Source organism: Struthio camelus, chromosome 1, assembly GCF_040807025.1.
Source record: "Struthio camelus isolate bStrCam1 chromosome 1, bStrCam1.hap1, whole genome shotgun sequence".
Classification (NCBI taxonomy): Eukaryota; Metazoa; Chordata; class Aves; order Struthioniformes; family Struthionidae; genus Struthio; species Struthio camelus.
Genome location: NC_090942.1, coordinates 2253416 through 2280123, shown reverse-complemented (window position 1 = coordinate 2280123; position 26708 = coordinate 2253416). Strand labels below are relative to the sequence as shown.

Below are 26708 nucleotides of genomic sequence, written 5' to 3'. Positions count from 1 at the left end.
AAGAGATCGGTGTCAATGAAGCGTGCTTTAATCTTTGCCTAATTAAGTCTGCTTGTTTGAGAACCACAAGTCCTTAATGCATGTGTTACTAATCCCATGCCTAATCCAAAAAATCTTTCCAAAAGGCCATAGTCCTCACTAGACAGGCTATCCATTTAAGTCAATACAGTCATCACTACTCGTTGCGGAGAGCTGGGAGCAGAAAGCTTAGCAGGCAAAAGCCCTCCTTTGAATAAAGTCCTTTCTGGCCCCAAAGATGGAGCACGGAGCAAAGATCAAACTTACAATTTCTCCTGGAGCATTATGAGCTTCTGAAAATTCAGTGAAACTATTTTGCAACCTCTGTCAGCATTTGCTAGCAGGTAGATGCGGCAACATCAGCAGGAAGCCTCTGAGCAATTCCCTGAGTAATTCTAGCTGTGCACCACTCATGAGTTATCATGGATACTGTGTGTCCATAGTCTTTAGCTATTACTTGTCTTTGATACACACTGGACTGCCGGAGTCCGTTTCCAGTGGTGTAAAGAGCCTCGGACACTACTGAGGACTTGATGTAAAGTCAGGATCTGGCCCGAAGCAAGGCTGAGCTTCTGCCACAATGTCCTGCCCAGAAGGAAGCCTGGTAGTGCCAACCAACGTTGACCTTCATGTCTGTGTGTGAGACGATATCTTTACATAGCATCCTAAATCCACTTATGCTTATTAAAATTCCAGCTCTGGTGTGCATAAACTGCACAACCAGCAGTTATCAGGGCTACACAGGGCTGGTAAGTCTCATGTGTAAGCCAGGAGAAGACGACATTGGGTGAGGCTAGAGCGTCCAGCTGAAGGCTCTTGCTCACATGCTGATTAGCAGAGTAATGTACCCTACTGGCCCAGTGCTTGGCCTCAGCTGCCCAAGCAACTGTGATAATAAGTCGAGGCTTCCCTCGGGCATGATGACTCCAGTCTGATACGTACTGCCGTACAGTGGAGCAAGGGAGGAATGTGTTGGAGGCAGATCTCTTTAGTGTCACGTCACTGCTGGAGACTCCATGAGGAGGGTTTTTCTTGTGCAGCTTCTGCCTCCTCTGATGAAATTATTGCTGCTGCTACTGCCTCTTGGGTGGGAATTGAAACTGTGAACAGTTTTCTTTCATAGAGCTTCTTGGTTTTCTTCTTTCCTAGTCCTACGCAAGGGTTATGCATTTCTATCTCTAGGAGGCAGGCTGCTGGTATGCAGACAGACAATTCAGTACAGCCTCATACATGAGGTCCAACCACAAGGCATCGTTCCTATAACCAAGCAAATGAATAAGCTCCTCTGTATCATTCATTAGTGCGAGTGGACTGAGGAAGTAGCTGTCCAGAGCATCCACCTTGCCCCAGAGCCCACAGTCACTGGAGAAATACCAGAAACCGGTGGAAATCTAACGGAAGAAGGAACACAACCTCCTTCCCAAGAGACCTGAAAAGGGTCCCTTAGCTGGACTGGCTTCTCACATTTCCTAAATATTGGCAATAGGAGACCTGTGGCTCACAATGAGAGGTTCTTCACCAAGGCAGACCAACCTGGCGACCCTGTCCCTGGTGTCCCCATATCTAGATATGCTTCACCTTCATGACCTACGCACCTATAGTCTCAGCAGAGAAGGCCTGCCACAAGCCCTTTTCCATGCCATAGATCACCAGGGAATTCTTCACCTGGATTTAAAAGTCATCTGATAAGTCCATGGTCTGCTGCCTACTGTAGTGGGGGAAAACAGCGCCCAGGGACGTGACTGCGGCCATCGCAGAATGCAAAAAATAGGAGGTCCTGAAAGACCAGGAGCTCTTCAACACCAAGAGGACACACCAGTTTGTGGAGGGCTGCTACAGAAACCAGGGTCCCGCTAATCATGTGTTCAACGTGATGTACGTGAAACAGGCCTCTGTGACTGGTATGTGGTGTGGCATGACTGATGTGGAGCAGGGGAGGACTCCAGGGCAGAGGACAAAGCTGTAGAGGACTGTGAAGAAGGGAACAATTTGGCTGGTGGACACGAAGCGTACGATTGCCTATCAGTGACTATAAGCCAATATAAATGAAATACCGAGCGGGGCAACGCAATTCGCTGAACCGTTTAGGTTTGAACAAAAATAGAAACTTCACAGTTTTGTCACGTTAAGTCCACATTGGAATAGTACAAGCAGAATTAATTCTCCTAGCTTTGGCATAATATCAGTGCTAAGTCTGAGTATTCTGGCATAGCAAAATACTCTGCTGAGAGCAATCCTGGTGTATTGGGTACGCTTGCTCTTCTTCCCATCCCAATGGTACATTTCAAAATAGAAGTACATCTTCTTTCTAAAGCCTTCAAGTCTTTGTCTAGCAGATGGTTACGTTTAACCCTTTGGCAGCCTCCTGTAGTTCAGCTTAAAGGGAGGATATCTACTTTTTCTGAACCAAGCTGCAGGTTCTACTTCAAAAGTTAGGCTTTTTTTTTTTTTAATATCTCTGAAAAATCCATTTCTGATTTATTACTAAAATACAGCCAAGTCAGTGAAATGCCTTGTACATATGCAGGATTTTTTATGGGTTTCAAAGCATTTCATCCAACTGCTGTACAGAAGTTGAGACCAACCTGCGCTGAAACGAATATGATAAACTGTAAAGGGCCGTTCCAGCACGGCTGCCTGGGGTGCCAGCACCGATAAAGGGAGATTTTCTGCCAAAACTGTCTAGTCTACAGGCAGACTTGCGCTCCAGAGCGGGCACTCCCAATTTCTAAACGAGGGTAAGTCATGACCCTCCCTCTCTCCTAGGACCAGTCGAATCGTTATAAACTTTGGGGCTGCCACCACCGCATGAGGGGAGAAGCCCTGTCCCCTGCCAACAGCCACTAACCGCAGGGGGAGAAGGCTGAAACGGAGGAAAACTGAGATTTTGCCCAACGGGGCCACGTTTCCAACTAACAGCTGAGCGTGTCTGAACGCCTCGCTCAAAGTCCCACTTAACCCAAAGCGGAGCGGGAGGGATCCTGACGGCTTTTTAAGGCCGTTTTGGGGGGATTTTTTTGTTTTTTGGTTTTTTTTTGCGGGGGTGGGGGGCTTGCTAGCGAACATCCGCCTCGCCAAAGCATCTGCTTTTCCCCAGTGGGGTGAGAATTTAAGAGCCCCTCGTAAACCGTTTACGCGGCGGCTGCGCGCCGCCACGCCGAAAGGCCACCACGCACGAATCCCCCGCCCCGGCCGCCTCTCCCCGTGTCCGAGAGCGGAGACCCCCCCCCCTTCCCCTTCCTTCCTGAGCCCTACGATACAAATCCCCACTTTTTGTGTTTTCTTCAGCTCGGTGACTGTTCAGGGCACCTCCCGTTTCTTCCAGGGAGAGGGGGAAACCCCTGTGGAAGGCAGAAGGGAAAGGGGGGCAGCCCAGCTCCCTGAGGGGCCCTGGCCCCGGCTCACCCCGCGTCCGACCCTCTCGTACGTGCTTCGAGCCCATTTCTGAGGTACTTTTTCGTGACTCGAGGCGATTTCTGAGGTACATTTTTGAGATTTGAGGCCGGGGGCCGGGGGGGGGGGGGAAGGCCACCCTTCGGTGGCGTTGAGGGGACGAGGGCGCCGGCTCCGTGTTCGCTGAGGAGAAAAGGCTGAGGGGAAGGGTGGGGGGCAGGAGGAGACGGGGGGGCGAGGCCGGGGAGAGCCGGGCCGCCGCCGGGCACGACGGCTCCGTGCCTCAGTTTCCCTTCCCCCCCGCCGGGGTCCTCCTCAGGCGCCGCTGCAGCGCGGGGCACCAGGGGGCGCTGCGCTCTGCCGGGGCCGCCCAGCAGCCGCCCCTCCCGCCTCACAGCCGCGCCCCCCTCGCTTGTCCCGCCCCCCGCGTCTCCTAGCAACTCGCCCCTCCCGCGGCGCTGATTGGCCGCCGCCGCCGCCGCCGCCATTTTCAAACCCCCCGGTCGCTGCTTTCGCTGCTGTTGCCGCCGCCGCCATTATCCGCCGAGCGGTGCGGCCGGTGCCCGCTCCCTTCCCCGCTCTCGGCGCGACGTGTCGTGTCCTCATGGAGGCCGAGCCCGCGGGCCAGAAGCCCCCTCGGCGGAGACGGGGCAGGGTCAGTGCTGGGGCCCGCGCCAGCCGCTCGCCGCCGCCGGCGGACAGCACCCCCGGCGGGGCCGCCTCGGCCGCCTCCTGCAGCCGGTAGGAGCCGCGATCCCTCCCCGCCGCCGCGTCAGGGGCTGGAGCCCCGCCGATGGCCGCGGTGCTCCCTGTGTCCCTCGTGTATCTCAGAAGAGGGGACCCTGCTCCCTCCTGCCGTTTAAAGGAGGGGGAGCTCCTTGCCGGCCTGCCTTATAGAAGGGACTGTGCCTTCCCCCTATCTTATAAGAGGGGACCCCCCCCCTCCAGGCTGTAGGGGACCACTTACCCATTTCTCTTATAAGAGAGACCCACCCTTGCAGGCCATAGGGGACCCTTCATCCTCCTGCCTTTTAAAGGGGTGCTTCCCTCTGCTGACTATAGGGGACCTATTCCCCTCCTATTTTATAAGGAAGGGCCCCCTGCCTCCCTATTGTATAAGGGGACACCCTCTAGCCTGCAGGGGACTTCTTCCCCCCTCCTGTCTTATAAGGGGGTACTCTCTAGGCTGTAAGTCACCCCTTGCCATCCTATAAGGGGAACTTGTTTGTGGTTTAAGGGGATCCCTGTCAGCCCCATAAAGGGTGTGTGGAATCCCTTGCCTGTTCCTGTCCTGTAAGTGTATGTATAGAGGAGAGGGGTGATCTGCAGGCTGTAGGGGATCACCCTCTATGCCCCATCCCATAATGGGGAAGGTGGCCATTCCTCTCTCCATCCCTGGGTGCAAAACTACCCTGAGGCTTTCATGCAAAGACTTCCCTCCTCCCACCTTGCTCATGGGGGTATCCCCTGGGCTGCCTGCAGCCCCCACCTGTTTGGCAGAAAGAGGAGAGGGCCCTTGCTGCTTCCTAGGGTGGGCATCAGTGTGATTGGGGCCTAGGGTGTCCTCTCCCCTCTCCAATCGCTCTTATTGTGCTGCCACATGTCTGAGGGGATTGGGCTCCCCTTGTCACCCGTATCAGGTGCTGATCCCTAGGGGCCTCAGCTGGTGGGTCGGAGTGGGGAGCAGATGTCAGTAAAACTGGGAGCCTGAGGCTGCCTGGCAGGAAGGGCCAGAATGGGCAGGTTTCCCCCCTGGGTTGCCCATTGCCAGCTACCCCTGCTTGGTCCTCAGGATCTCTTTGGGCTGGAATGCCTGATCAGCTTATTCCCTTGAGGTGGGAAGACCTGTTTTGGCTCCAGGGTCTGCCCTGGCTTTTGCTCTGTTTAATTGCCTTGGTGTGCCATGTGTTATAGTTATTCTGATGTGTTTGTTGGACTTTGAGACCTTTCCCAAGACCACCCTGTGAAGGACACTGTCACTTCTTGAGTTAACCAGAAGCTCAGTTTGTGTTGACCCCAATAACAATACCTGGTTGTGTTTATAAGCAGATCCTGCCCTATCTGCAGTTGACCCCTGGATGACCCATCTCCTGCTGACTAACATCTAGACCAACCCAGGTTGATCAGAGGTGGCTTGTGTTTTCTGTTGCCCTTGGGGTTAGGAAATGACTTCTGCAATCATGCTGGTGGTGTGGAAAGTGCATTGCATTGTGAGGGAAGCACACTCCCAGCTCTGGAGATGGTGGACTTGGATATGTGGATGCCCTAAGCTGTTAAATTAGGATAGTGGTTGTCAGCTGGCTTAGGACAAGAGAAGAGAGCATATCTATAAAACTTCTGACTTATCACCGTTCCCCCTTACACAGAAATATACATTCCTCTGTTCTGTTTCCTCTGTGCGACTACAGTCTGCCTTCAGGTCCTCTAAGTGAAGCGATCTGTAGCGTACCAAAAAATTCTAAACCCTCAAGTTCTGGCAAAGGTGGCTCTGGCTGTGTCTCGCTGAACCCCGGTCTGTACCTCCAAATGCTGTGTGCAAGCTGCAGTTCGCCCCGAGATGCAATTGGGGTCCTTTCTTTACTGCCATAGTTCTTTGTACTGACTGGGGGATTGCAACCCTTTACAGCCCTGCCTGGAAGCTGCTTTTCACTACCTGGGTTATGTTGGCCAGAGATGCTCCTGCCTCTTCTCCAGCCTCATCTGTGCCCTGGAAATGGGTGGGAGAAAGGGGACTTGGGCAGTCCCTTGTTTTGAGACCTGGTGAAATTCCCCAGAGGCTGGAATGGGTGTTCTTTATTTGGCGGCCTAAATCAAAGCAAGTTAAACGTAAATGAGCTTGGCTTTCATAATGGCTGGCTTTAGTAAGCATGGTGCGTTCTGGATGGCAGAACGTTTTAATGAGCTTTAAAAACAAATGTTTTCATTGAAGCGTACTGCAGTATCATCTTGTAGTTCCATAATTAATGCAGTTGAAAAGCATAGTATAATTAAAGGCTTCAGTGGCTTGGTGAGGTGATGAAACATGTTGGCTGTTTGTAGGATAGTCGTGCATTCCTTTGTGAGGCTTGTCTGTGTGGAGAGGCCGGGCAAAATTACGATAAAACTGAAAGAAGTTGACACGGATAAGACATGTATGTATTAAACCTTCATCCGGAGACTTTCTCACAGGCAAATTGATGCCAGCTCAGCACCTAGATGTGATCTTGTGATGTAGGTAGAACAGTTCAAGAAGTCACTGACTCAAGATTTGTTTGTAGAATAGTAGAAAAGTTTAATTAGTGAGGGACTTCTGGAGATCTGTAGTCCAACCCTTGCTCAAAGCAACTTCAAAGTTAGGTCGGTTTGCTCACGGCCTTGTCGAGGCGAGCTTCAGATACCTCCAAGGATGCAGATTTTTCCATCTCTCTGGGTCCCTGTTCCAGAGTTTGACCACACTTATTTTGAAAAACTTCTTACTTATCTAATAAGAATTTTCCATGTTACAACTTGTGCCCGTTGCCCCCTTTTCCTTTGCTGTGAATGCCCAAGAAGAGTTCTCTCTATCTTTTCTCTTTCTACCCGCTTTAAGTAGTTGTAGACAGAAATTGGCTCCTGCCTTCATGTTTTCTTCCCCAAGCAAACCCACCCTCAGCATCTCCTCATTCATATTCTGTTGCAGCCCCAAGACCATCTTGGTAGCCCTCAGCTGGACTTGCTCCAGTTATTGATGTTTCTTATACTGGAAGGCTCAAAGTTGGACCCAGTGCCCTCATGAGGTCTAACAGTACTGAATATCTTCCTTGACCTGCTTGCTGTGGTTTCACCACTGAAGTAGTGCTGAGTCAAACCACTAATAGCATTGTTTAATTTAAATTGTTTGGTCCCTTCAGTTCGGTTGGAGAAGTGGCAACCTAGGGTAGAGGGAGCAAATAAGCAACCAGAAGCAGTAATTTTTTTTAAACCAGTTCAGCCGAATATGCAAACCTGTGTCTTATTTCTAAGTGGTCGTGCTGCAGGGGTTAGTTCCTGAGCATTAAATCAGCCTAAACTTGCATAGAGCCACTATAGGATAGCGGGTGATTTTCTCCCTGTCAGTTGTGTTCACATCTAACCACCTGTCACAGACAGGATCTGTAGCTGGGTCTCTGGGCTGTGGCAGGCAGGAGCTGCAACTGGATTACCCAGCCGGTTGGGAAGAGCTCTCCTGAACAGAAAAGCCAGGAGGTCAGGGGTTGGATTCAGGTGGGCCTCCTGAAGAAACACAGAGCACTTAAAGCAAAGGTCCCTGCTCTCTAAGCAAGCACTTGTGCACCAGAACTTAAATATATGTAAATATATGCACAACGACTTTCCCTCCCTTCCTCCCCCCCCCCCGAGTTGATTTGCCTTATTTCTTGCAAGTGTGTGCACATGCATGAAGAAGCCCTTTGTTTCCATCCCTGTAATCTGACCCTGGAGGAGGAGTCCTCTGCCCACCAGTCTGATTTTAGTCAAATATCTCTACAGGCAGAATCGCAACTCCAGTTGCAGGGCTGAGGCTTCTGACTGAAAGGGTCTGTGAATGCACTAAAAACATTCAGCAGTGTTTGAGGGCGAGGTAATATCCTTTATTAGACATGTCCTCTTCCAGGCACTGTCTTGCTTCTTCCCTTAGACTCTCATGGCTGCTGTGATGCTGAGTATTCTCAAATCTGCTGTTTTAGTGAGATTTTTTTTTTTTTTTAGTATTAGTTTAACTTTTGTAGAAAGCATCAAGTTTCACTTCCATGATGTTAGAGATTCCTAATGCTCCCAGAAGAGGGGTATGTGGCCGGGGAGGTGGTTTGGACAGAGTATTTGTAGTCAGCCTCTTGTCTGTATGATCCCTCAAAGTTGTGTCTAAAATCAGAGGAGACAGTTGATAGCATGCTGGAAACAATGACTTCATACAGTTATGAACAGTGAATATTTCCTATGATAGTTATCTGTGGACTGTTTTTAACATCATAATATCTTATAGTTTTCCCTCCATCAGCAATGCCACTGTAACTCTTGAATGACAATGTGAATCCGGGTTAAGGTATGAATGGGAGAGGTGATTGCTCTGTTAAACAGAGGGAGAGAAAGCTAGAGGGTGTGCCCAAAGCGAGAGAGTCCTGAGGGAGACAGAAGAATGGATTTACTGAGAAGATATTCACTCTGCCGCCAGCTGGTTTCTGACCCAGAATCAGTATGCTTTGCCAGTTGCTGAGTAAGTGCTTTGATGAGCCTCATGTCCCCAGCTCTAGCAGCTAGAAGAACATGGCAAAGAAATTGCAGATAGGCTTCTGGGACAGATTAAAAAAAGAAACTTTCTTTTAGGTTTTGTTCACTGTATAATCTTATTCCCAACTTCATAGTTAATCTAATGTCTGGAGGTGAAGCTGGCAGCTCAGGGGCATGTTACCTCTTCTGAGGTAACACACAAATAAAAAAATGGTGAGTCCTCTCTCTTGCCACAGACGTGATATCTAACCTTGGCTTGCATCTAGCATACAAGCTGCAAGAGCAAGGTTGGAGGCTGGTTTTGGAAAGAAGCTCCCTCCAGCAGGGATGGCCCAGTATGTTGCTGGGATAAGACAGGTACCCTCTAACCTCAGACAAGCCTGGAGCTTGCAAAATCTTTTTTTTAATCTTTTTCCAGAGTCAACTATTCTCTCCAATATCTAGAAACATTCTATAGCTTTCATATTGCAGAAGCACTCAGCAGCAACCACACACGGCTGGAGTACTGCTGTGCTGGGCTTCAGAGGACAGAAATGGGCTGTCAAGTCACATGTCCAATTTAAGCTCTACCTCATGCTCCCCTTCTCTAGTGTCTGCATATGTCTGCCCTGGTAGTGCAGAACCACAGTTCTTCTTGCAATGAGTCATCCTATGACTTAAATTCAGTGTTTTCCTTGTTCTGTGATCTGTTGGCACTCGCTCAGCACCAGGGGTCCCAGCCCTGTAAAGAAAGCGTGGCTCTGCAGAAGACACAACAATATATCACTTTGAGACAAGCTGTCTGCAGTGGGAGAGGCTGAGTTGATTGCACGCATTCATGTACTTGTGAATATTTTAATTATAACCATCAGTTCTCAGTAGTTATTCAAAGGGGACTAATCCCAATTAACTGGCTGACTTTGCATGGAAGGTTCAAAAGAAACTAGTGTTTTTAAGTGGATGAGGTATGGGTGGAAGGCACGAAGAGATGCTCATTTGTGAACTCATGGCAACAAGGATAGTGTCACATTAAGCCCCTGAGAAATAAGTGGTCTGAAGCGTGCAGGCTGAGAGAAAACGGACAAGCAGCTTCTCTCCAATGTAATCCTTGGACAGGGCAGCAGAGGTTGGAGAGGAGCTTAGAGTTTGGCTTTCTGTTTTCTCATAGCTACTGCAATTGTGGCCTGCTGCTGAAGGGGCGGTCCTGGTTCCCCAGATCAGCTCCAATCCTGCTGCTGTCATTGCAGCCATTCTTGTCACTGTGTGGTTGCAGGGTGAATTGGGTAGTGGGTTTTCCATTGAGCCAGCACCTAGAAAGGTGAAATCTTACAGTAGATCAGCCACCTTATCCTGAGGCCGTGGGACTGCTGATTCAGCTTGCAGGGACAGGGCAGGCACCTGTGGGTGGGAGAAAGGGAGAAAGATGGCCCTTTTTGGTGGTAGCCTACAGTCACTCTAGAGAGGTGTAATGTGATAGGAGACCCTTGGCCGCAGCCTGCGTGGGCTGCGGCAGCTGCCTGGGAGGCCAGTCAGCAAGAGGTTTCTGTAGCGGAGACGGGAGCAAAGAACCTGGCTGTTCACACCAGAGGAGGATGGGTTTTAAGGAGTCATCTGAAAGAAGAGTCGTTCCTGAACAATCTGCTTATAAAAATTTTTTAAACCTCCCTGAATACCCACTTGTTCTGCACAATCTGCAGTAAATTCTTCAGTTGACTTGTATTTATTTGCTACACAAATTTATCCCATTTAAAGTCACTTGTTTGTTGGCCTGTGACCTAACACTGTTGAAGACCAAGTGTTTTTGATGGTGATGCCTCCTTCCTTTCTTCTCCCTAATTATGGCTTTTCTGAAATTAATACTTGTTTACTCTTAGTCTCTGTTATGATTAAAGCCTGCGTTCCATCAGACTTTCTTGAGCTGGTAAAATAGTAAAGGAAGAGTGCTAACATGCACTTTTTCTTCCTATTATCACATCAAAGTTAGCACAAATGGAAACTTTTACTTCACTGAGGAAGGTAACTATTAAAATGTATCACTTGAGCATAAGTGGAAACTACAGTGTAGCTTTCAGAAAACATCCAGAGACTCTTATATTACCACTGATTTTTGTTCCAAAAGTAGTCTGAGAGTGTCTGGGTCTGAATGTGTTTAAGGCACAGGGGCTTTAAATGCCACCACCTCAGTTGTGTTTCCAGAGGCATCAAATGTACACTTCACAGGCGATAGATAAAGCTGCAGCAACCATTGTGTGCTGACTTGTGTGTCCCTACCTCAGCCTGAAGTTACTTAAAGAGAATGCTGATGCTTCAGCAGCTGTCCTTCATGAAAATCAAATCAGTGTTGTTTTTTTAAGAGTTAAAACCACACAGAGTACCTTCCTTACTGTCCGTCTCATCCTCTCCCACTGTTGTTTGTGCTTCTCAGCCTTCCTTTGTCCAAGAACTGCGCAACATTTCAGCAGTGAGGAGAAGACTACGAACAAAGTATTCCTAAAACTGAGGGACTTTGGAAATAGAATGGTGAATTTGTGACATTGTGCATTTTCTTCCTATATAGAATGTTTTGCAGCGACATCATGAGATCACTCTAGTAGCTTTTGATCACAGAAGGGCTGAGGTTGGAAGGGACCTCTGGAGATCATCTAGTCCAACCTCCCTGCTCTAGCAGGGTCCTCTAGAACACATTTCCCAGGATCACATCTAGGCGGCTTATGAATATCTCCAGGGAAGGAGACTCCACTACCTCCCTGGGCAACCTCTTCCACTACTCAGTCACCCTCACAGTGAAGAATTTTTTCCTCAGGTTCAGATGGAACTGCCTGCGTTGCAGTTTGTGCCCGTTGCCTCTTGTCCTGTCACTGGGCACCACGGAGAAGAGTCTGGCCCCATCCTCTCGACACCCTCCCTTCAGATACTTGTACACACTGATGAGATCCCCTCTCGGTCTTCTCTTCTCCAGGCTCAACAGGCCCAGTTCTCTTAGCCTTTCTTCAGAGGAGAGATGCCCTTTGTAGCCCTCTGCTGGACTCTCTCTCTTGTAGTGGAGAGCCCAGAATTGGGCACAGTATTCCAGGTGAGGCCTCCCCAGGGCTGAGCAGAGGGGCAGGATCACCTCCCTCCACCTGCGGGCAACACTGCCTAATGCACCCCAGGATACCATTGGTCTTCTTGGCCACAAGGGCACGTTGCTGGCTCATGGTCAACTTGTTGTCCACCAGGACTCCCAGGTCCTTCTCCGCAGAGCTGCTCTCCAGCAGGTCAACCCCCAGCCTGTACTGATGTATGACGTTATTCCTCTATGGAGGCAGGACCCTGCGCTTGCCTTTGCTGAGCTTCAGGAGGTTCCTCTCTGCTCATCTCTCCAGCCTGTCCAGCTCCTTCTGAATGGCAGCACAGTCTTCTGGTGTGTCAGCCACTCCTCCCAGTTTAGTATCATCTGCAAACTTGCTGAGGGGGCACTCTGTGCCTTCCTCCAGGTCATGCATGAAGACCTTGAACAAGCCTGGGCCCAGGACTGACCCCTGGGGGACACCGCTAGCTACAGGCCTCCAACTAGACTCTGCGTTGCTGATCACAACTCTCTGAGCTCTGCCATCCATCCAGTTCTTAATCTACCTCACTGTCTACTCATCCAGCCACACTTCCGGAGCTTGCTTATGAGGATGTTGTGGAAGACAGTGTCAAAAGCCTTGTTGAAGTCCAGGGAGACAACATCCACTGCTCTGCCCTCATCTACCCAGCCAGTTGTCCCATCATAGAAGGCTATCAGGTTGATTAAGTGTGATTTCTGGTTGGTGAATCCATGCTGAATAGTCTTGATAGTCTTCATCTTCCCCTAATTCTGAATGTCTGAGGATTTTTTTTTTTTAGAATCCAATGTGTTGGGTTTTTTTTCATAGCAAACAAGAATGAAATCCTGGCCTTATTTGGACACTAACATTTATCTTTAAGGGGAGGAGGACTGTGTTGTACCCAGTGTTTCCCTGCAAGAAGGTGTAAGCTTACCTAACTGGTCGACAGCACTGCTCTGGAAATCATTCCTTTTTGTTAGGAGGTGTTAAGTGTGTTAAAACACCTGTTGAATTAACAAAACAAACTGGAGTATGTACTTCATGCACTTTTAGTGACCTCTGCATGAGTATCTCTAAGAAATGCTGCTAGCGCCTGTTTTGGATCACTCTTCCACCCTCAGCGTGTTCCCAGTGCAGCTTGGTGTTTCTCAGTGCTTGGAGAGAGTGGCAATGAATGAAGTTCCTCATAGGAGGATGAGATGAGTGTCGGGAGAAGGAGGAAAACCTGTGAAACCATTCAGAACCTGCTTCTTCTACAATATGAAATTGCTGTTTTATGAAGCTACGTAGCAAGTGTTGTCAACCTGTTATTACAACGTAGGGTAGTTTTCAGCATTCTCAATCTCTTTACGTGAATGTTGACTGTGGGTAACGGTCTCTTAATTGCAATATGCTGATGATAGCCTGACTTGTTATTGTCTGTAAAACAGAAGTCATGCTACACTTAGCAAATAATTATCTTCGCTCACTAATCGTTATCTTCAACGTCTAGTTGCTTAAGCTTAGCTATTATTGCTTCAATATTATTTTCAGGGCAAGCTCATCGCAGGTGCCTTGCAGAATGCTCCCTTCAAATAAGCATGTAACTCAAAGCAGATGAAGATGAGATATTACTGCTGAGCCCAGCCAACTGCAGTCCTGCACATCAAAAGATTAGGAGAGCATCTCCCCTGTAAACATGACTTTCATGATAAGAATAAGCCCTTTGGTGCCTTTGCACCTGGTGAAATAATCTGTGCATGTGCTGAAGGTGTCTCCTCCATAATGATGGATGTTCTTAACTGAGAAGTCTCTTTTGGCTGGTCTTGCTTCTGACCTAGATAGCCAGCGAAGGCTGGTATGAGCCCACAGTAATGACAAGGCTCAATGTGATGGGGCTGATCGATCCAGCAAACTGTTTGGGGTGCTGTGCTCCTATTTGGAGGAGACCCTACTGTTCAGTTTTCACTTATGAGTAGCTGCATTAGTTCAGTTTTTTGCAACTGAGCACAGCAGCACAGTAGAGCCCACAAAATGTCTGCTTCATGCTCTCTCATTGCCGACTGCACGCATTTCCAGATCCTTGAAAGAGATTAACAGCTGCTGATTATGATCACTGCTCTTCAAAAATCCGCCATGGAAAGAGAGCAGGAGAAAATCAACCATACTGCTGGTCTCATAGAAAGGGCGAAATGTAAAGAAAAGCTTCATGAAATGGGCCTCACTGCTTCTACAGGAACAGACCAAGAAAAATAAACCAATTCTTGCAGTCCTGCTGATCTGCCCAGGGGAGAGCTGACTGACCCTAAATGAGGAGAATCATTTGGTTGAATACCAGCAAATAGGAGATTAGCCAGGCGTCTACCTTGGTTATCTTAGTCTTAGGAGGAGGCTCTGCGTGTCTTGACTATATCCTGTGTGTGATCTCCAGTGCTTCAGGGGAAATTGAAATAACATAAGGATGGTCTCTCCCAACAAACTGAAATCTGTAATGCAAGAGTCAACAGGTAAAGGCAGACAAGGGAATACAAGAAAAGGAGAAGGAATCTGAAAGGGAATTTAAAATGAAGGATTTTATCTCCTTTCTTTCATGTAACTTTTTTCCAAGTCTGAGGGGCAGCAAAAGAGAACGCAGGAGTTGCATGGTTAAAAATATTGTGCGTGACAGAGGCTGACACCACTGAACAGTGTTGGAGGGGCTACCTTTACCTGATAGAAAGTGTGATGACGGGTGTGTTGTGAGGAGCCTTAAAACGAAGGCAGATATATGTAATGCTACAGAAAAAGAGGGATCCTTCAGAGGGGTTTGGAGGTTGCAGAGAGTTACTGTGCAGTTAATATGGAGGACTAGGAAATGCTTTTTGCAGTAGCTTGCCATAGAGGTCTGCGGTGTTGTCCCCGTATGCTTGCTAAAGTCAGGGAAAGTGTGTTGCATCAGTAATAAACCAGATAGACAGGCATGGCTTATCCAAACAGGGAGCAAAGTTGAGCTATTAGGAAAGGTTGTAGCTTCCTCCCTCATTTTTTTGTAGGGAGAACATACAGGATTTTGACATAACTTTGCTGTGACTTGTACCTCATACTTAAGGTTACTGTGCCTCTTGGCTTGTATTCCACTGTTTGTAGAAAGCAGTAATGTGAGGGAATCAGCATAAAGGTGGTGAAAATGAGAAGGGTACAAAGGCAGAGATGTGGAAACCTCAGAAAGAAAACAGAGGAGAACCTGGACAGGGCAATTAAGGGAGAAGATGCCAAGAAAAGCATAGTTAAGGGTGCTGAACATAGCTGGCAAGTCTTTTACAATGTTCTGAAATGGAGTGTGTAGAGGTTGGGTGCCGGGTTTATTCAAGTAGAGAGGCTCTAGAAAACTGAGATAACTGGAGGAGAGAGTCTGAATGCACGAGTTAGAGATTAGAGGTGAGATGTGACGAGCGTATGAGTTAAAGAATAGTTTAAGAAGTGAAAGAGAAAAGAACGGGTTTTATTTACCTAATCCCCTCCAAATCTCCAGAAGCATCATACCTCTTGTACTCATGTGCGTCTCTTAGATTAAAAAAAGTTGCAAGAGCTTGAACTCTAACTGTCTGGGAGTGTGGAAACAGCATTTCAGTGTGCTGCTGCTTCCCATCGTGCCAGGTAGATGTAAAAACAGCACAGATTTGAGGTCTGACTGCTTCCCTGACTAGTCTAGTTTCATGGGAAAGCCTTGCAAGTATTGAACTTGAAATATTCTGCCAGCTCCCATTGCTTGTCTTTAACCCTTTGACAGCGTTCAAACTCCCAGTTTTGCTTCTAGAGTGTTTTCAAGAAGTCGGGTCAAAAAGAAATGGCAAATTAGCTGTGTGTCGTGACAAATATTTTCTCCTTATGTAAATCAAAGCGATGAAAAATGCAAAGATTGCTTCCAAAACCTTTTTCTGTCCAGATGGGCCCATAAGGCTACTGATTATCAACTCACCTGTCATTCATTCTCATGTGTTGGCATGCAGGTTTCCAGGTAGTATCCAGCAAACCTTGTGCTCTTCTTGGGGTGCCTGCTGGAGACAGACATCTCAAAGTACCCCAAACACTAGCAGTGATCAGTAGGAAGGTACCATATGTTACCAGAGGGAACCTTCCCTCTTTAACATAGTTAAGTCCCTGTTGAACAAGATGAGGAAAACTGACCGCCTCAAAGTCCTTCTGCTTCTCTAGAGACAGCATTTGAATGAGCTTAATACAGCACTGGGCGCGTCAGGGGCAAAACTGCTGTTGACCTACAAAATTGCCTGGCGCAGGGATGGGCTTTAATTTGTGATGTTATTCTGCATAGGAGGGACAGGCTTGAGAAGGCAGAGAGCCGTTGCATTGTGGCAGCTCTCTAAAGGGGTAGACCCAAGTATCACCGTGGAAGGAAAGGCTGTGAAGAAAATAAGGGGGTAGGGAGTATGAGTGAGAGGGAGAAGCTTGTGTGGGGCGAAGAACAGGCATTCGTGTGCCTGATGGGAGAAGAACGAGATGGTGCCGCTGTTTCAGTGGTAGAGAATTTGAAGGATGTCTTCAAGTTCTGCTGTCAGGTCAAGCTTTCCAAATGTCAGAGCTGTGTACTCCTTCAAGTATTTGCATTGTTTCTGTTCCTACTGAACTGAATGCTGGTATTCACATTTGACATCATACCAGATGTCAAGACTTTCGGTTTCTTTTGTATTAGGCAGCTTTTGCTTAATTACTTTTGGTTTCGGTTTTCTGGACAGCTCTTTTTCTTGCCAAAGTTATTCAAAATGAAACCTCAACCTATTAGGATTTGAAAATGTTTCTTCTTCCTCTGGGCTGGATTTTGGGGAAGCGTTTATGTGGAAGTATGTGAGCATTTTTCAGAAGCCTCAAAGCAGATGCCTTGCACCTGTTGAAGTCAGCTTCAGCGCTTTGAAAGCAACAAATCTCATCTGCCAAACGGTCTTCCTCTTCCAGTTCACAGATAAGAAGCAACTATCAGTTTCCTTTGTTTTGGTACAACAGTGTGAGAAATACAGAACATTTCTGGACCTTTCTCATATATCCAAGAGGGTTTTTAATGAACTTCTAGCCAGTATTAAAAAGTTGGGATTTTATTTTACCAATTTCTGTCTAAGTTGATCAGGATAAGTTGTAAATAAGCATTAGTTACCTTAGAAAGATGTGCCTCGCTCTTCTGATCTAAGACATAGGAATATGACAATATGCTGATCTAGACAACTGCTTAAGAGAGGTATGGTGAGATGGTTTAGAGCATTTTGGTGTGCGTGTTTAGTGGCTGCAGGTCAACCCATGAATCCTTCTGTAGGAAGATAATGAACAAGCACAAATTCAGAAAATGACTGACATGAAGGAGAGATCCCTAAGTAAGGGCTTCTTGTTGCTGGAGGCTGGAAGGGAAGATATTTGGGGTGTCAGATCAGGAAAAAAAATGCCCTAGATTTTACAGGTGATGACTGTGGTGGAGGTTGTATGTTTTGCAGTTGCAGTGGATGTTGCCATCTGTGGTATAAGCAAGCACAACTTGGGAGCCTATGACTGAAAGTATGTGAGGTGGGCATGCTGGCAGAAAACAATTTGGACCCTCTGGCTGCAAATCTTGGATGGATCTAGAACCTGGAAGATTTCTTATGGACATCAGTTGTAGTGAGAAATTAAGTCATTTCTGTTTGATTTGCTAATTTGCAAATACTTTCTTGTTGGACCTTTCAGCAATGCTTTTCTTTTAAATCATTTGCTAAGATTTAAAGCAATGCAGAGATGAAAATGACCTCACTGAAACTGATGGCCAAATTCCCAGCAACTTCACTGAAGCCAGGATTTTATTCTAGACAGTTTGTACAATGGATTTATTTCGAGTGCTGGTCAGTTTGACAGCCACGGAAACTTGCCGTCTTGGCTGACTTTCAAGGATTTCCTCTCTGGATACTGGAAGAATTTCATCCTTACTTGTTTCATAGCTCTGCTATCAGTTGGCTAAAGTTACTTGTTGCCTCCTCTCTTTGTTTTCCCTTTCGCCTCCTCTCCTTTCCTATCAGATCTGCTGGTATATTTTATACTTTCACTTCTGCATCAACTTTAAATTTGCTGTCATCTGTGCTGTTGCTCTGAAGAAACAGCAGGAAACGCAGAGTTTCTGGTAAATGTCAAGCCATAGCAGCAATGAAACTTAGAGGAAAGTTTTGAAATGCCTGAGAATGAACATCAGCGATAAGAGAGCCATGAGAATAATATGCGGAAAGAAGAAGTCTTTCCAGAAAGGCGCATGATAGCAAGACGAGCAAACATTGAAGCAATGGGATGAGAGAAATGAAATAATTGTTTTAAAATTTCCTCCCAAAATAATTTGTAAGTGGAGAGGAAATAGCTAGTGATGATCTTGATGCTGCTGGGGTAAAGCAGTTAATGAGGATGAAAAAGCCTTTTCTCCCAAGGTAAATCAACTGAAAGAAGATTAGACAGTACTTAAGGACAATTCCTGGGGAAGCTAATGGAGTATAAGCACTTCTATTCCTTTTATATTGGTAGCATTTTGCTGCTTTTGTGAGTTAAAGGATGTAAACATTAAGAGTACACTGAATTCTTATTTAGGGTTTGAAATTCTACTCACAAATAATGAGGATTCACTTCTGCATAGGAGCTGTTCCTGACGATAGTGTCTTACACGGTGTGGGTGTTTTATTTTATGTGGGTGTCAGTAATGGTGAAGCTGATATTGCAGTGCTGTTTATTGCTGTAATGAGAGGGCCTGAAATGCAAGCTGAATGCAGAAATTACTTCATCTGCTTCTCGAGTAGCAGCTGAATGTAAACACGGCAGCTTCATGTTAAAGCAGAGATGTAAAATACCACAGTTTAGAAAAATGCATCCACTGCATACTGCAAAAAGTCTCCAAGTAGACCATTCAATCCGAATTTGGCTTGGAAAGAGTGGTATTGCCTCAGTGCTTTCCAGAAGGAGTTTCATCTTACAAGAACAGGTCCTGCAGTGAACTGGCCAACATGCCATCTTCGTAGAGTTTCCCCATATGCATCCTATGGGGAAAAATACTTCACAGAGCAGAGGGCCATGGAACTGAGCCTTCGGTAAATGTGGTAGGAGTGTGTCCTTGGCAGACAGTCAGTGCTTTACTGTGGACTGTGTGTGTATTCCCAGCCACGCATGGGCAGTGTCTCATTTGAGCATGAATTTGTTCACGTCGCAAGGTGACACACAAGCTGCATCCTGAAGTTGGGAATGAGTTAGATTCCTCTTCAAAACTAAACCATCTCATGCTAATAGCATACCCAATGAGCTGGAGAAAACTGTAGGTGGAGGACTGTGACCTGCTTCCAAATAGTGTTTTACATGGAAATTCGGTTTTTCTCTCTAGGTGCTTCCAGCTTTTCTGCTCTGCAGGGTAAATTTCAGTAGTCCCTAGAAGGTAGCTGCAGTTGCATGCAGTATTCACATGCCTAAATACATACTTTGTTCTTTTAGCTGGTTAAAACTTGCAGCCCGATTGTTTAAATTAGGGTACCTCATTCCTTTGCTCTGAGGAGCACAAGTAACTCTTCAGTTTCTCGGCACCAGAAGTCACAGGCTGTAAGTAAATCAGTTCTGCTCTGCATTGCTGTAGACTTGGGGGTCCTCTGGTTACCATATCCTGGTGAGAGGGGAGGCACCTTAACAAAATGTGCTAACATAATTGCACGCAATTATCTGACCAGACCTTCAACTTTACCTGCAAATGGACAGGAAGGCCGACTTGATCAGAGGCCTCGACTTCCTGGTGCCCTGCCCTCCTCAGGCAATTTTATTTAGGGTTACTTTGAAGTCTTTCTAGAAATTACAGTGAGGACAGGGACCCTCCCAGCAGTCTAGCTGGGAAGGAAAAGGCCCAAGTTATTTCAGACCCCACTGTCAGATGTTTAGATGGGTCCCAGGTGGACAAGGTGATTTCTTTGTTATTTGAGCAGGACCAAGTGCTTGCCAACAAGTTTGCAAAGAGTCATTTACACCCTGAAGAGGCAGAAGTGTGTCTGTACAGCCATGGTCTCACAGGCTTCCTGTTGCAAGCATCATCCCTGTTCCACTTGAATGGTTCACTCTTCACCTTTATTCTTGGTCTGAATTGTGGTGGAGCTGTAAAAAGCACGGACTTTTTAAAAAAAAAAAAAAAAGCGTAAAGCTAGTAACGTAGTTAGAATTGCAAATCTGGGCGGGCCCCAGCTCATGTGGAGGAGTAGTAATAAACTCGGCTAAAGTTTCGTGCATGTTTTAGCAAGTAGCTTGAAGGGCAGACACGATAACGTAGCTTGGTTTCCTATGGAGCTGGCTCGTGCTTGGATTCTCTGATGTCTTGTCTTCCCCCACCTCTGTGGGTGAGGACAGCAGTTCAGGATGTGCAAAGTTGAGAGGTTTTTTTAAAAAAAAAAAAAAAAAAAAAGGCATGTGAAGATCACTCAAGTCTGGGGAAAAGAAGCAAGGTCTGTTAGGAAAGGTATGAATGGGCTAACCTGCTGTTTGGGGGCCTGAGCCCTCTGAGGCTGTCACCCCTCGAGATAGCTGGGCATGACTTGCATCCCACTGATGTTACTGCACAAAACGCTTTGCCCTTCCTACAGTGTTTAAGGTGCCCTGGCAGCAGGAACGCCCGCATGAGAGCTCTGAGGACGGCAGAGTCCTGCTGCTGCTGTTCAGAAGAGACTCGGGCACTTCCCTTTTTTTTTTTTTTTAATGCATCTTCCTGGACTGCCATTACTGTAAGCAGCTTTGTTTGCTGTACTGGAATGCACCTGAACGTGAGAGCTGAAGGATTAAAACACCTGCATTTTGAAGTTATATATATATATTTAATATTAGTTAATGGTTTTGTGATATACTTGATCAATGGCCACTGCCTAGCAGATCTCTTTAAATAGAGGAGAGAGAGAGAGAAAGGCTGCTGGTGTGCCTGAAACCCAGGGAACTTCAGAGTGTGACATAAGGTTCTGCAGAGCCACTGCTGATGCAGGTTCAGGCTGTGTCCACTGCTCTTCTCCCTTCAGGAGATGCAAGGAACACCATCAAACCCTCTTCCTCTAGGTGTCACCACAAGATTGGGAAACATCTCTTTCTTTCGGTTTTATCCCAAGGCACAAGGTTAATGTTCATATTTCACTTGTGCTTTGGGCTTCATATTTGCAATAAATGGACCAGTCAGAGTACATTTGGAATAAGTTGTGTTTTACTGGGTCGAATGGTTAGTGCCTCCCCACCCAGCCACGATGAAGGGAAGTAATTCCTTGAATACTATAGGATGACTGAGGTTGTTTTTTTTTCCCTCTCTATTTCCCTCACTGAATTGATATTCTTCTATGACATCCTGTCTTCTGACCAGGTCCTTTTCCTAAACCATATAAACTGAATCTCCTCCAAGGTGAGTTGGGGTGAGGGGAGGAAAACACAACTGAGCAGAGAATGAAAGTACACGAACATGTTCTGAGCGCCCTGGGCTCTCTGTGTGTGGGTGGGCTGGAGGAGGAACGCAGCAAGGTTGGGTGGGGAGTATTCATCACATGTATCTTCACTTAAAAGCTGTTCTGCAAAGTTGTCTGGGTGGTTCCAGGTTCATTCCTGATAACCCAGAATACGTTGGTATCAGACAGACCACAAAAGTCTATTGTATAAGGTTGCAAACAAGCTGATTTCCCTCCCCCGCACACATGTGGGGTCTTAAGAGTTTCTCTCTTTTTTTTTTTTGTAATCCCGTCTGTATCTTACTCAGTGACAACAGTTAGTTACAATGCTTGGTTCAGTTTAAATCTTTAGATGCAAGGTTGTCCAGCCCACGGGTAATTTTTTTTGACGGCAGAGCTGTGTTCAGGAGTCTCTTAAACTATTTAGAAAAAATCACCCAGAGCACTCTGAGGCATAAACTAATTAGTGGCCTGTACTCGAAGTCCTTCACAAATGACATCTCCATTAATTGCATGGGACTTTGGCCTTCATATAGTGATCCTTCAAAAGCCTCGCAGTGTGCCTGAGCAGCTGATTTTGTTTTAACTGTTTTACAGAGGGGGTCAGCTTTGAAACTCAGAGCAGTTAATGACAGACCCAGGCTGATGCAGAAGTGCTTTCAATAACGCGTCCATTAACTACAGCGTGACCTGGCCTCAGGTTTGCTTGCCTAGAAAACTGCCTGCCGCAATATGCTGTTAGTGTCACGTCTCCTTCCCTAAGGTTGTTTATATTCGGTAACATGAGCTGATGTTTAACTTGAACTGTATCACCCTTTGGGAAAGACGGTGCTCTCCCGAACAGGTGGTGTGTTGTGATACGCAATGTTGTCAATGCACAATAGCCTTTATCATTGCGTCAAACTGTGTTCTTTGAACCAGATCTGCCTAGGTAATGTTTTGTGTTGTTGGTTGTTATTTCAGCTAATGCATCTCCCACACAGTTTTTGACATTCGTTTTGATTTCTTACCTGTTATCTCTTTGTGTAGAGCCTACTGTACTTTGTAGTCACGTGTAGGGCTGCTGCAATACTAGTTCATATACATAAGGGGGCAGATTTGAGATTCTTCTTAACCTAAATCAGATTTCTTTGTGTAGTAAAAAAAAAAAAAAAAAAACCTGCTTTGGGATAATCTTTAGAAGAGACAGAATAATCTTTGTGCTAACTGTACAGAAAATGTTCTCTTGAACATGAATAACAGCTAGTTGAGCTAAGTGACTTTTAATACAGGGTTTCCTGTGTACATGTCTAGCTGACTTTCTCTTCTCCAAAGACTGTATGTTCTTTCTTGTGAGATGCTATTTGTTTCCCTTGCACTGAGAGTTGAGTGTGGGCTGTTTGTTTTAATAACTAGAAACAGCTATAAAGTTTTATTAAAACCCTGTTCCTACTCTCTGATTAAGACTTGAAAACAGACTTCAGGTGTATTTATAGTTCTTCTAGGGAAAGAGATTAGACTTCTGTCTGAACTCTGTTCTTTCTCATGGTAGCTCATGGCTTCCTTGGCCCTTCCAGTCTCCATAAAATTATCCCTGGAGGCTGCATTTTTCCTTGTCTACTGCAATAACTACATTTTCCCAGTTTCTTAATCCTTCAGTGGCGCAGAGTCTAGTTGGAGGCCTGTAGCTAGCGGTGTCCCCCAGGGGTCAGTCCTGGGTCCAGGCTTGTTCAAGGTCTTCATCCATGACCTGGGGGAAGGCACAGAGTGCCCCCTCAGCAAGTTTGCAGATGATACTAAACTGGGAGGAGTGGCTGACACACCAGAAGACTGTGCTGCCATTCGGAGAGACTTCAACAGGCTGGAGAGTTGGGCGGAGAAGAACCTCCTGAAGCTCAGCAAAGGCAAGCGCAGGGTCCTGCCTCCATAGAGGAATAACGTCATACATCAGTACAGGCTGGAGGTTGACCTGCTGGAAAGCAGCTCTGCGGAGAAGGACCTGGGAGTCCTGGTGGACAACAAGTTGACCATGAGGCAGCAACGTGCCCTTGTGGTCAGGAGGGCCAATGGTCTCCTGGGGTGCATTAGGCAGAGTGTTGCCCGCAGGTGGAAGGAGGTGATCCTGCCCCTCTGCTCAGCCCTGGGGAGGCCTCACCTGGAATACTGTGTCCAATTCTGGGCTCCCCAGTATGAGAGAGACATGGCACTGGAGAGAGTACTCCATGGTACTGGAGAGAGTCCAGCAGAGGGCTACAAAGCTGAGTAGGGGACTGGAGCATCTCTCCTCTGAAGAAAGGCTAAGAGAACTGGGCCTGTTGAGCCTGGAGAAGAGAAGACCGAGAGGGGATCTCATCAGTGTGTACAAGTATCTGAAGGGAGGGTGTCGAGAGGATGGGGCCAGACTCTTCTCCGTGGTGCCCAGTGACAGGACAAGAGGCAACGGGCACAAACTGAACCACAGGCAGTTCCATCTGAACCTGAGGAAAAACTTCTTGACTGTGAGGGTGACAGAGCATTGGAACAGGTTGCCCAGAGAGGTTGTGGAGTCTCCATCCCTGGAGATACTCAAAACCTGCCTGGATGTGATCCTGGGAAATGTGTTCTAGAGGACCCTGCTAGAGCAGGGAGGTTGGACTAGATGATCTCCAGAGGTCCCTTCCAACCTCAACCCTTCTGTGATTCTGTGATCTATGTTTTGTCTGAGTTTCAAACTCTCTTCCTCTCTTTGCAGGCCTTCTATTACTCTGTTCCTTATTTACTAGTGTCTCTAAAGCCTTCTATATGATCAGATATCTAAATGACAACTGAGGCTATGTCATGCCTACATAGATAATGTGGGCTGTAGCCTGAGGTCTAACCTGATCTTTACTGTCATCCATGCACAAGCTGAGCTAACAGAACAGAAAAGGACTTTGCAGCCAATACTTGACCCAAGTCATCTGAGAGCTGATACTCCTCTCATGCTTTCACACCACTAGGAGAAAATGGAGGGTTTTGGCACAAAGCACTAGGTCTGTTCCTAAACACACACAGGCGAGCAGAGAGGACCAAGAAATGTTGCTATGGTTTTTACGTTGGAACGTAAAACACATGACGACAAGTTCAGGTCAGACACGAGTGCCAACCATTTGGACTAACTTCAGTTGGGACCCACCAGTGAACCTGAAATGCTGCATGAAGGATATAGCCACTGAGGACGTCAAAGCCTCCAAACTCACGGGGGGAGGAAGGTTGTTCAAGGTTAAAATAGTGTGAAGAAAGGTAGTCGCGTTGAAAGGAGACAAAGATCTTGACTGAGCACAGAAGGTGCACTGGTTAAATCACCATGCTTTAAATGAATTTAATAAAACAGCATAAACCATGTTGATGAAAATAAATTCCCCCAGGCTGATTACTGGCTTGTGTCAGCTTAGCACAGGTCAATTTGTTACTGACTCGCAGAGCTGTGTGCGATATCAGCACTAAGTGTGTTTACTTATTCTTACATTTAATAAGCAAAGAATGAAAGGGACCGCCCCTTCAGAGAGTAAAAGCATTAAACAATCTCTTTTGAAAGAGCAAAGTACACCTTCAAGTCCTTGTAATGTTTAAATATTTTAAATGTGAAGTCACTCAGTGCTGCCTTACCACCCACCTACAAAGGTCTGCTTCTCTTACGATCTTACCCTTAAATTGTATGGACATTACGCTCTACATCTCCACCCTGCAACCATTTCCTGCCTAGCTCCTTAGTCCCTGCTGTTTTCGGATTATTTTTTCCTTTTGTATCCTTTTCTGTTTTTCCTAAAGCTCTCTTTTTCCTCTTTGGTTCCTAGACTTCTAGCTACTGGCTTACTCTACCCAAATCTTATCCTCCCCTCCATTTCTTTTTTTCCCTGCATGGATTCAGTGCTAACTATCTTCATCCTCCGAAGCAACGCAGGGCAGCTTTTTATAGCCTTGCCAAAGATGAGGAGGTGAACTTTTAAGAGCACAAGAACTGATTCAGATCAAGGATCCATCTGACCTCTAGTACACCATTTCCAACAGTGTCCAGAGTTGGATACTTAGGAAAGAGTAAGGACGGGACTGATGCTTCTGATACTTTTCTCCTGTATCATCCCAATCTGTTTTTAAGTTAACTGTTTTGTGGCTTTCAATAAATCTCTCCCAAGTCCTTGGCTGGTCTCATCTCGATCCAGTGCAGACCTTGCATCCATGCCAGCCTTTGGCAAGGAGTCCCACAGATCGGGCGGGCGCCCAGCCGGGGTGTTGCCCACAACAGTGCCTCTCCCACCCCAAGAGGCAGGAAGCGGGATGATTTGCTGCCCCAGCCAGCTTGGGTTTTATGACTTTTGCAGAACTACGCTGCGCGGTAGGACAAATGCTGGCGTAGGTTATTGCGAGATGAAGCAATCTTGCTGTTAGGTTTCGATTTTTTTTTTTTTCTTGTGAATCGCAGATAGTTACAGATAGAGCGTTCTAGTGCTGATGAGTCCCCACACTGCTACAGCAAAGTGTAAGATGGCTTCCTTTAAACACACACGTGGCAGCACTACTTAGCTCTCCCTGCAGTTACAAATCTCCCCGCCTCCTTCAGTTACAAGGAAGCTTTGAGCTGCCGTATAGTCTTGTATCGTAGAAACAAGCTGTGCCAGAACAAGCAAATTACTACACTTCAGCTGTTCTTTAATGGCCTTTTATATGCACACTTTCAGCTCAAGCACAAGATGGTTGTGCCTTTCAGAGAGAGCAAGCCTAACTCCGAGCTCTTAACTCAGACTACCTCTTATTTGCTGCAGGTTGCAGTGATGCATGTGGGCGGTTATAGTGGGTCAGCCCATCAGTGGTAACTTGTTACACCATGTTAATTTGTTATCCGTGCCCTTAAATGCTATAACTGGCATAGCTGCTTTCATACGAGGGGCTACAGCTACACAGTTTGCATTTTTAAAAAAAGTACAGCTGAAGTTATTGTTTGCATAGCTGCCTAGAGTTAAATAAGAGAAGTTTGTGCCTGTCAGCATTAAATGTATGTTTTCCTGACTGTTCTCTTGTGATAACTTCTAATATTTATTGGATCAAGCTTGGTTCCCACAAGAACTCAAAATAGTTGTCTGGCTCTGAACCGGTGCACTCTTCCTCGACTGGCATGGCCGTGGCGCTCGCTCCCATGGCTTCTGGGCACTTGGAATTCCTCCGTCCCGACTGCTCTCCCATGAGAGCGTTCAAAATAGGTATCAGAGGGAACGGGGCAGGAGGGGGGGACGTTAAGTGGAAACAGTTACATTTAAATATAACCAGTTTCAGCTGAACTTGGAACCTTTTTGCTCCCTGCCTGGAAATATTGTAAGAGTTTAAAGTTCACTTGGAGCCCCCAAGAGCCTGGTTTTGTGGGAAAGAAAAGTCAGGTAAAGTTAAAACGAAAGGGTCAGTGGTTCATTAAAGCACGCTGGGACAGTGGCCTTCATTTTGATACATGAAAACACTGCAAAGTCTTCCATATCTTTGAGTCTAGTCTCTAGGAGACAGTGCTTTCCTGCAAGCACAGTGATTGTTTACAGCATTTGCTTCCTTTCTCTTTCCTCCTTGAATGCGGTCCAGCTACCTAAACGTTCATGATATTTCTTCTGCTTATGCTTTATCACCTCAT

General features: G+C 46.6%; 1 protein-coding gene across 1 annotated transcript in view; it reads left to right on the top strand.

Moving 5' to 3' along the window:
* Positions 1 to 3888: 3888 nt before the first annotated feature.
* The window catches only part of NET1 (neuroepithelial cell transforming 1), a 56224-nt gene continuing 33404 nt past the window's right edge, over positions 3889 to 26708 (top strand). Inside the window, exon 1 of the mRNA XM_068952280.1 lies at positions 3889 to 4152. Within this exon, the coding sequence (XP_068808381.1) occupies positions 4016 to 4152 (137 nt within the window). The 5' untranslated portion in view covers positions 3889 to 4015. The remainder of the gene's footprint in view (positions 4153 to 26708) is intronic.